Source organism: Rhagoletis pomonella, unplaced genomic scaffold (assembly GCF_013731165.1).
Source record: "Rhagoletis pomonella isolate Grant_MI unplaced genomic scaffold, Rhpom_1.0 Rhpom_scaffold_00025, whole genome shotgun sequence".
Taxonomy (NCBI): Eukaryota; Metazoa; Arthropoda; class Insecta; order Diptera; family Tephritidae; genus Rhagoletis; species Rhagoletis pomonella.
In genome coordinates, this window is record NW_023458579.1 from 197,110 (window position 1) to 208,374 (window position 11,265).

Consider the following 11,265-nt stretch of genomic DNA (forward strand, 5'->3'; position numbering starts at 1 on the left):
ATTTTGCTCTACAAAATAGTCTATAAAACCCTTATAAGAGAAGGGCCCCAGAAGGCAGGGCTTCGTAGACCAAAATGTTGCTCTATTATTAGTTTATAAACAGTATGTTGGTATTTTTATAAGGATCTTATATAGCATTTTCAGTTTAAATTAAACTTTTTTAAAATTAAATGAAATCTCTTTCATATTATGCCAAACTTTATTCAAATTAAATTAAACTTTTTTATATGAATTGAAATACTATTAACCCTTTCGCTATTTTGATGCCATATGGCGTCATGCTTTTTTGAATACTCACAGATTTAATTGAGCTTATCTGAAAATATACTTTTATATGCAACGCTGTAATGGGAAGTTTTACAAACTATCAGCCTTATTATGTATCTCGAACGATAGGCTGCACGAACGATTCGTCTGTAGGCGATATCGTCACGGATTGCAATTTTGTAACTCTGTCGTTCGTCTTCGTATTGTCTTTACGTCGATTACGTTGCAATCGTCTCGGTTACGTTGTATGATGTTGCCGGATGAAATTTGGATGTACTTCCAAAGAGTTTTTCTTAGATTTCTAATATTTTCAGCTTATTTCAATGCTCTTTATTTTAAATGGGCAACATCTGAATTGTTAACATTTTGGTTTTGCTTAAAAGTGTTTTGGTCGTGTTGCGGAAAGAAATATAAGGAAAATTAATTTTTAAAAATATATGCTGCTATAGCGCTAATGGACGCCGAGGAATCCGAAGAAAGGGAAAGGCGAATACAGAGGAGGAGATTGCGAGACCACACCAATGAAATGGAACTACCTGAGACTGAGTAAGTTCAAGATTAGCAAATAATTTTTGTATGCTACAATGTATTCGTTTCTAGATTTGTTGCAAATTTCCGAATCAATAAACAAATATTCCAATACATATTAAACGAATTAAAAGAGCACATGGCTCCATCACATAGAAGCACCCACCTATCGCAGCAGCTAAAACTCGCAACTTTTTAAGATTTCTCGTCACCAGCAGTTACCAAAAATCTGTTGGTAACAAAAATATTTCGCCGATGGGGCAGTCAACTGCAGCCAACGTGATCAGGGAATGCCTAAATATTTTTGAGGACCATTTTTGCCAGAAATGGGTGAATTTTAGGAGAAACATCGATGAGGAAAATGCAGTTAAAGAATATTTCTTTGAGAAATACGGAATACCTGGGGTTACTGGTTGTGTTGATGGAACACACGTTCGTATTAAGTCGCCAGGAAGTGACAACCACCATTTATACCTCAACCGTAAGGGTTTTTACAGTCTTAATGTAATGGCGGTAGGTTAATGATTTACTATCTTTACAAGTATACATATACACAAACTGAGTTTCCTTACAGATATGCGATCACAACATGGTAATCACATTTGTTGACGCTAGGCATCCAGGGGCGAATCATGATTCATTTGTTTGGAACGTGAGTCACGCAGAACAGGAGCTAAAATCTGATTATACCCGGTTATTTTTAAAACTTAAAAAGGCTATAAAACTATTACTCACAATGAAAATTTTTGTAGGTGATTCTGGTTACCCCTTTCCAGCCATACTTGATGACGCCATTCAGAAGCGCAGCCGATGAAATTCAACGAATTTACAACACAAAGCACTCGAAAGCTCGTAATGTTGAGATGTTTCGGTGTTTTGAAAAACCGATTTCGATGTATAATTGGCTCGAGAGGGCTACACTATTCACTAGAAAAAGTTACACAAATTGTAAATGTGTGCTGTGCTATTCATAACGTTTGTATATTTTTCAAACATCAAATTCCATTGGAGAGCCCAGATATGGAGAATCTTGTTAGTTACGAAGAAGAACTGGAAAACAGTAACATTTCGAATACAGCTGCCCTTATTAGAATGAGAATAGCAGAGAGTTTGTTATAAACGCAGTTTTATTATAAAGTATGTGTGTTTAGATTTCAGGTACACCAGCAAAATTCATTTGTCTTAAAATTAATAAAATATTTACATAAAAATTCAACAAAATATCTTTTCAGTCTTAAATCCTAAATCTACATATAAACTAAGTAAATGCAACAAAATATCACTTCAATACTCTCACAATAGTGGTATGAAAATTAATTCCGGAAGTACTCCAAAAATTTTTAAAAAATTTCAGATTGGCGTTCCACTGCAGCAGTTAATTTATTTGTGGCATCCACCTGCAGCATTGATGCCTCTGCCATTTTTTTTGCAGCCTCAGCCTGCACTTTAGCGGCTTCTGCTTGGACTTTGGCAGATTCAGCCACTGTCTCTTGGAAGGTGCGCTTCCTATTAGTGGAACGTAACGTGTGCGTTGGTGTAGGACGGGTTGTCTGTGTAGTGGGAGTCACTACTCCCACTGGTGGTGGTTGGTTGTGCCTTATAGGAGATTGAAGGGTGGTTGTTTGTTGCCTTCGTTAGTCAAGTGTTGGCGATTCGGTCACAAGTAAAGGAGGCGTTTCCTCCAACGACGAATGTCTTGACATGTTAGAGGTCACCTTCGAAGGAATGCCGAAAACTCTGCCGCTCGGGGCTGCTGACCTCGAAATAAAAACCAGGCTGTCTATGGCCTGCTCCATTTCGGAAAGCGGAGAGTGACGGAATGGGCCCCCACCGGTAGCAGTAAGGCTTCGTTTGTTTTCGGCAATCTTCTTTTTTGTCCGGCTTTTCAAGTCAGCCCATATCTTGAAAAATAAAAATAAAATAAAATTCAATGTCAGTAAAATGGAAATAGTGCGCAAGCATTTATGTACCACATACAATTTATGCACTTATGCTTACTTTCTTCCATTCGACGGCCGTTCTTGTAGGAGGACCATGAGAATTAATTTTCCTCATAATTTCCTCCCACCGCTCCTCTACCCTTCCTCGATCAGATCCAAACACTGCAACACCTCTGGCCAGGTCAGGATTTCTCTCCATTTCTTTTACCAGTACTTCAAATGGAGTGGTTGTAGTTTTTTTCAGCGCTACAAGCATAAATATTAATATATTTCCTTAAACCAAGTTATATTTTTTATTTTCTTACTTTTCCTGGCAGAACCCTCCATCTTAACGATCACTAATAACCTTTCGTCTGTTATCAACGATTGTCGTCTCACTTTCGTCTTCTATTCGCCTTAAAAAATTCCAAACTAGACGAAAACTACGTAACGATCAACTGTTTTCGTGCTGGCAGACGATTTCGACTTACATACTACCAACACACGAAAGAAACGTCTGGCAGACGAAACGAACGTTCGCTTCGAGATACATGATTAGGCTGTATATTTTAATACGGTATTGTTATTCTTATCCTTAGTAGACGAAAATTTTCAATTTTAAAACTTTACTAAAATATCGATTTTCTTCTGCTTAGAAAGGTCTACATTAAAATACTATATTTTACCAAATAACCCAATAAATTAAAAACAAATAAATATGCTATAGTCTCCAAAATAGTGCCAAATATTGCTAGAACTTGTAATTTAATTTAAAAAAGTGCTAATAAACGCTTGGTATATTTTTAAATGTGTATGATGCCATATGGCATCAATAATATTTGAAGGAGCTGAAATCCGCACCAGAAAATAACGATATATTCGTACTGGGAAATTGCAACCAGTGTTGCCAGAACTTTTTGGACGAACCGGCTAAATTGGCAAATAAAACTGGTTAAAAACGGCTAAAATGTTTCAACTAAATTTCACATGTTTTATTTAAATAAATCACGAGTAAAAAGACTATTTCTTGGAGAGAAGTTATAAATTCGAGCCGGAAAAAATTTTTCCAGCAAGAATTTGCAATTAGGAAAAACATATGATTGTGGCACATGGTTGGATTTTTTGTCGACGATAATTTGAATAAACAAGTTCGTTAAATTTAAATTTACAAACTGGAGCGATTTTAAAATGAAAAATGTAAGTTAATACTTGTTTACTTAATGAATTTAGTTAATTCCAATGCTTTGAAAGGTACTCGGAAAAAAACTGTATTCTTAAGAAATTGAAACGTATGTTGAAGAAAGTCGGACTGACAAGATATATACACGTAGATCCTGTTTTTTGCTCCTCTGAAAGAATTTTAAAAATTCTATAAAAATTTTAAAATTATAAGAATTTGCGTTCGTACAGAAAATTGCAAGTTTCTCTACATGAGAGAGAATTTGGGAGCATTTTTTCTTACTATCTGATATTTTGAGTGATAATTCTCGCTGGATTTTCGACGAACAAACCTATTGTCTTCCCTACAAGGCCTTTTCAGACTGACCGATTCTCAATACAATCAAATAGAAACCAATACACATAAAAAACGCTGTAAGAATTTCCCTTCAATTTTAAGGCAGTAAAACAACGACCTTAAGTTAACATCAACCGAGGCCATATGTTGACAAGGGATGCAAAATCACAGTTACACAAAAGAACTGGTCAGATGTTTCAGAAATCCCTTCAATTCTGATGTAAAATATGATGCCACAAGACTGCAGATCTCCCATTTAGATGACCGGTCATATGACCGGCAGATGTCTCGTAGGATTCCCAGAGAGTTTTGCTTTATATAGAAATTTGTGCTCTTTTATTTTCATTTTGACTCACTTCAGTGTTGGTTCCTTTAATTCAAGTTGGCATTCGGTTTTTGGAATTTAAATAAGTTCTCAGCAAAAAAGTTTGTTTAAAACAAGTAAGAAAGTCTAAGTTCGGGTGGAGCCGAACATTAAATACCCTGAGCAAGTATTAAATATATGTTTTTTCACCTTTCCGAAACCCACCGCTAGATGGTAAGCCGGGGTGTATCAATTTTGAGTAAATTAGCGTCCTTAAATTTCGAAATATTGCAGTTTCAAGCATTTATGAAATTTACCGTTATATGAAAAGCGGCCGTAATTTTAGTCCCATTTCAATAATTTTCAACGTTTTGCTTTTATGTGGAAAGCACAACAAAAATACCGAGTTTGGTACAAATTGATAGAACTGTTACCGATATACATATATGTGGTCATAAGTGGGCGGTGACACGCCCATTTTCCAAAATTTAACCATAAACGTATTTCTTGGTAAAGAATTGTTGCGAGCATCAATTTTGAATAAGTTAGCTTTAATATTTACTGATTTATCGAAGATTTTGTATTGCTCTAAATTACCGTTATATGGGATGTAGGCGTGGTTATTGTCCGAGTTTTTAAATTTTTGGCCATTTTGTATGCTGCACCAAGGCCAACAACTGTGCCAAGTTTGGAAGAAATGATTGTGGTGAAGAAGGAACAGAATATACTATGTAGCGCTTTTGAAGGGCGCCATCGACGGCATGTCTGATGAAGAAGAACCCAGGCCAAGGTATAGAGACGTTTGTCGCGTTCCTGCACTCGACCACGTCGAGATTAAAACCGCGAATGAGGAGGCTTAAGAACAGCAAAGCCCACGCGGTTCGACGGTATTCCGGCAGAGTTGTCTATAGCCGGCGACAAAGAGCTAATCTGACACATGTAGTACCTTCTGTTAAGCAGAATTTGATCCTATGAGTTCATGCATTTTGGGATTTGAGAGATTTTCGGTGCAGCGGTTACCAAAATATACACATGTAACCATAAGTGGGCGTGGCTGCGCCCATTTTCCAAAAATTTATAATATTCTTATTTTTCGTCTGAAAATTGTTGTAAATATCAATTTTGAGAGAATAATCGTCGGTAGTTTTTAAAATATCGCAGTTTTCGTATTTCCGAAAATTACCGTTATATGGGATGTGGGCGTGGTTATTATCCGATTTTTTAAATTTTCGGCCATTTAGTATGCTATATCAAGGCCAACACTGTGCCAAGTTTCGAAGAAATTGGTGCAGCGGTTACCAAGATATACACATGTAACCATAAGTGGGCGTGGGTACGCCCATTTTCCAAAAATTTATAATATTCTTATTTTTCGTCTGAAAATTATTGTAAATATCAATTTCGAGTGAATTATATTTAGTAGTTACTAAAATATCGCAGTTTTCGTATTTCTGGAAATTACCGTTATATGGGAAGTGGGCGTGGTTACAGTCCGATTTCGCCCATTTTCAATACCAATCTACCCTGGATTAACAGAAACCTACATACCAAATTTTGTTGAGATATCTCAATTTTTGCTCGAGTTATCGTGTACATGGACGGACGGACAGACAGACATGGCTTAATCGATTTCTCTATTCATTCTGAGTATTTATGTATACATTTGTCTATATCTATCTCGATTCGTTTTGGCTGTTACAAACAACCGTTATGTGAACAAAATTAATATACCCTTGTGCACAAGTGCGCTCGGGTACAAAAATACATATGCGTACATAGTGCTTGAAAATATAAATTTTTCCCTTACCTTAAACCTTTGGGAGTGGGCAAAAATTGTGCTTTTTAATTTAGGCAGAATTGAATATGCGCTATCTGGGAAGACAATATCTACATGTAATATTTATTCTGTTGTTGGCACTATATCCAAACACAAACGCATCTTAAGTGTCTTAACAGGGAAACAATTTCTTATTTTCTAAGTTTGCGAATAAAACTTCACACTTAAAATTAAGGCATTTATATCAAACATTTTATGAAGAGAATCCCTTCTTCGTTTAAAATAAAAATAAGCGAAATCGGCCCAATTTCATACAACCCTGCCTGCCATGAAAATTTTCTCCACGATAAGGCTAGTAGCCATTTCTAACAGATTTTGGGTCGCCTAGTCAAAAATGGAAACATATATACATACTAGCTTATACCCGCGGGTTTCACCCCGCGCTTTTATACAAATATGAAAAATAATTTAATGATGTTAGATTTTATTTCTGTGCCCATTTCGTTATAGCTCGTTATTTTTTAAGCGAGTTAAGGTATTTAGGCCGTTTAAAACTAAAAATTATAAAATCTCGTCTGCGCGCTAGGCATGCGAAAGATATCAATCCCTCTAAGTTTACCTTAAAATGGTGCCAGGTATACGGCGCGTGAACGCGTAACCTTCTTGGAGGTGCCACGGCGGGTTCTAATATTTCCAACTCAAATTTAGTAACCTTGCCTTGATAAAATACCATTTCTCATTACTGTAGCAAATGCCTCAAAAGAGCTTTAGATTACAAGGCCGAACCCGGCTCTCTCTTTTCCATTTAATGCAATTTATTCTGTCAGTACGGCACTTATAAAATAAATCTCCATAACAAATTTAAAATACTTCGAGAGATTTTCTATTCCTCCAGAGATATGTATTAAGAAGTTTTTAGTATGTATGGGAGGCGACATGCCTCCTCTTTTAATAACTCACATTTTTTCCATGAACAATTGATACATTTTGTATACACAACTCCATACCAAGTTCCAGTATTCTTCCAAAAACACTCCCAGGGATATGTGGCAAGAAAAAGTAAATTTGTACTGGAAGTGCCACGCCCCTTTTTCTTATAACCCTAGTCTTCTTCCATGAATTTAGAATTGATTTTACATACCCCAGTACCAAGTCCCAGTACTCTACCATGAACACCTCTAGAGATAAGCAGTATAAAACAGTAAATTTGTACGGCAGGAACCATGTCCCCTTTTCGAATAACGCAAATTCTTCTCCATGAGTATGGAATTAATTTTGTATACACATCTCGGTGCCAAGTTCCAGTCCTCTGCAATAAACACCTCCAGAGATATGCAGCATAGAAAAATCAATTTGCATAGGAGTTGCCACACCACCTTTTCCAATAACTCTCATTTTTCTCCATGAGTATGGTATTAGTTTCACATACATACATACATATGTATTTCCATACCAAGCTTGAGTTCTTTACCCCAAACATTTGAAGAGATATGCAATATGAAACATTCAGTCAGTATGGGAGGTGCTATGGCTCTTTTCCAAACACGTCCATTTTTTCGTGAATATGAACATGATTTCACACAGTGTTGGCAAACTGTTAATCTGATTAACGATTACACATTTACGATTAAAATGTTAATCGCGTTTGACGATTAACATTAATTAGTCGTAATCAACTGTTCGATTAATGATAACATTTTTTTAATCGTTAATCGCTGGCTGCGATTACGTTTAATTAATTTAAAACATTAATCGTTCATCCAATTAAAAATAAAATCTAATTAATTTGTCTAGTTTGTCCGAGTTTGAAACCAAACACCAGTTATAGTAATTATTTTGTGTTTTACGCTTATAAAAAGCACATAATATAAAAAAATTATAATTATTGTTATTAGTAATACATTAGCTGGGAACTTTTACAAACCTAGTTTGTAAAACGTTTGTTGGTATATATCTTAATGAAAATGCACACCAAATTGCTAAGATTGATGAGAAAACCTGATTTAGCAATACCGGATTAACTTGCTTTGTGTGCACAGGGAAATTCCAGCATAACTTAATTAATCACCAAACCTATTTGATCAAATAAAGAGTTAATGATTAAAAATTAATGTTTTAATCGCGGTTACGATTAACTGATTAGTCGGATTAAAATTAATCATGATTAACTGTAATCAGATTGAATTTAATCGAATTAACTAACTGATTAAAACATCAATCGATTAATGCCAACATTAATTTCACATACATATCACTATACCAAATTTCAGTTCCCTCCCACAAATACTTCCAGAGATATGTATGTAATATGAAAATTGCAATTTGTATGGGAGGGGCCTTGAGTTATCGGACTCACTTTCAGTCTTAGACCATCCTTCCGAAATCCGTAGTAAGTGTACTAAATTTCGTTCTGATCGGAAAACCGGTTAAAGAAGTAGCATATTTTTCAATCCAGGTCATAAACCATCTTTGAACAAAATTTCATTTTCAAACAGGTGGCAATTCTTAAAAAAGTAGCCTATTTTCCAGTCTAGGTCATAAGCTATCTGTGTGCAAACTTTCATGCAAATCAGCTCAGTCATTTGCGCGTATTAATTTAATTAAACTTTCCTAATACGTGATAACTCCTAAAATAGTAGCCTATTTTCCAACATAGGTCATAAGCTATCTCTATGCGAAATGTCATGCAAATCTGTTCAGTCGTTTCCGCGTATTAATTTAATTAAAACTTTTTTAACAGGTGGCAACTTTTCCAAAAATTAGCCTATTTTCCACTGTAGGTCATAAGCTATCTGCTTGCTAACCTAGGTCATAAGCTAACTGTGTGCAAAATTTCATGCAAATCCGTTTAGTCGTTTCCGCGTATTAATTTAATTAAACTTTTTTAACAGGTGGCAACTCTTCCAAAAAATTAGCCTGTTTTCCACTGTAGGTCATAAGCTATCTGCTTGCAAAATTTCATGGAAATCCATTCAGTCGTTTCCGCGTATTAATGTAATGAAATTTTTTAACAGGTGGCAACTCTTAAGAAAAGTAGCCTATTTTCCAACCTAGGTTATAAGCTATCTGTGTGCAAATTTTCATGCAAATCCATTCAGTCGTTCCCGCATATTAAATAAATTAAGCTTTTTTAGCAGGTGGCAACTCTTAAAAAAATAGCCTATTAACCAATCTAGCCCATAAGCTATCTGCGTACAAAATTTCATGCAAATCCGTGCAGTCGTTTCCGCGTGATGATTTCCCAAACATCCAAACATACAAACTTTCACATCACTACATATTATAAAACAAAGTCACTTTTTCTGTCCCTATGTCCCCTTAAATGCTTAAATCTTGAAAACTAAGCAACGGATTTTGATGCGGTTTTTTTTAATAGATAGATTGGTTTTAAATGAGAAAGCGTCAATTGAAAATGAGAATAGTCATTTTTAAATGAGGAAGCGTCAATTGAAAATGCGAAAGCGTCATTTGGAAATGAGAATAGTCAATTGTAGATGAGAAAGCGTCAATTGTAAATGAGATTAGTCAATTGTAAATGAGAAAGCGTCAAATGAAAATGCGAACGCGTCAGTTGTAATTGAGAATAGTCAATTGTAAATGAGAAAGCATCAAATGAAAATGCGAAAGCGTCATTTGGAAATGAGAAATAAAAGTAAATGAATTGCGTACTGCATATATAATAGATGATTTAAATTCGCTTATCACTGATAATACTTAATCAATTATGTCGCTATAAAACGCGTTTGAAAACGGAATTTTTAAGTTTTCAGAAGGTTATGATCTTCATCTTTGCTGTTTGTAAGCTACGTCATATTAGAGTATGTACATAGGTAAGAAGACAGGAAAATAAAGCTGGCCAATATTCGGATGAAAACGATGCCGGTCGAATTCCGAAAAACCTTCACGAATTACTTATATACATATACATGTATGTATGTAGTTCATCATGACCTTCTTGAATCTGTTTAAACCATTACGGTATGTCTCGGATCAATGTATGTAGCTCGATAGAGAACACTCTTCGGTTTTATTTTCGCCGGGAAGTCTCAGTTGTTTTACACTGGCGGAAGAACTACTTTACGATTAAAAAGTATATAAATCAAGTATGTTAAAAATATGCATATATATAAATTACTTGGACATTTCATTAATAAAGTGCTGCGTTTAGCGCCATATTCCCCCATGCTAAACCCCATTGAAATAATCTGGGGAAAAATCAAAATGCATGTAAAGGGGCATATCTCAAACCCAGTCATAAATGGGCCAAACCTTGCTGAACAACGGCTGCAATATTTGGAGAATTTGGTGGATGACGCGAAAACTATAATCACCGGAGGAGACTGCGCGAGAGTATTTCAGCACGCAACATCTTTCCATGGAAATGCTTTATCTTTACAAGATATGCAAGTTGGGACATAATAAACTTGCATTTTTAATAACATCTAAATAATTTCTGAATAAAAACGAGTTTCTCATTACGCTTTCGAATTTTCATTTGACCCTTTCTCATTTACAATTTACTATTCTCATTTTCAATTGACGCTTTCTCATTTACAATTGACTATTCTCAATTCCAAAAGACGATTTCCCATTTTCATTTGACGCTTTCTCATTTATAATTGACTACTCTCAATTACAAATGACGCTTTCTCATTTACTATTGACCTTTTCTCATTTACAATTGACTATTCTCAATTTCAAATGACGATATCGCATTTACAATTGACTATTCTCATTTCCAAATGACGCTTTCGCAATTTCATTTGACGCTTTCTCATTTACAACTGGAAATGGTGTAGTTTCTGGGTTTCACATATATAAAATTTGGTTTAAAATCTAAACCGAAATAGAAAATGTTTGCACACAGCGAAATGTGGCGTTGATTCAAACTCAACATATGAAAGCACATTTGCATGCGTGGCTAACACTACACGGTTAAAAATTTCGGTTTTAA

The 11,265-nt window shown here is 35.2% G+C and overlaps 1 protein-coding gene across 1 annotated transcript; it reads right to left on the reverse strand.

Annotated features, from left to right (window-relative positions):
* Positions 1-2,161: 2,161 nt before the first annotated feature.
* Positions 2,162-3,062, reverse strand: LOC118749643 (nuclear apoptosis-inducing factor 1-like). Its single transcript, XM_036484445.1, has 3 exons — positions 3,041-3,062; positions 2,794-2,981; positions 2,162-2,696 (listed from the first exon to the last, which is right to left on the reverse strand). The coding sequence occupies exons 1-3, from the start codon at positions 3,060-3,062 to the stop codon at positions 2,430-2,432; spliced, it is 477 nt and encodes a 158-aa protein (XP_036340338.1). The 3' UTR covers positions 2,162-2,429.
* Positions 3,063-11,265: the final 8,203 nt, after the last annotated feature.

What these genes read in the sequence shown, in the direction of transcription:
- LOC118749643 (XM_036484445.1), bottom strand. Translation starts at nt 3,062, where the DNA reads ATGGAGGGTTCTGCCAGGAAAA. An exon ending in GGAGGGTTCTGCCAGGAAAA is followed by an intron (nt 2,982 to 3,040) that starts GTAAGAAAATAA and finishes TTATGCTTGTAG; the next exon opens with CGCTGAAAAAAACTACAACC. An exon ending in CGGCCGTCGAATGGAAGAAA is followed by an intron (nt 2,697 to 2,793) that starts GTAAGCATAAGT and finishes TTATTTTTCAAG; the next exon opens with ATATGGGCTGACTTGAAAAG.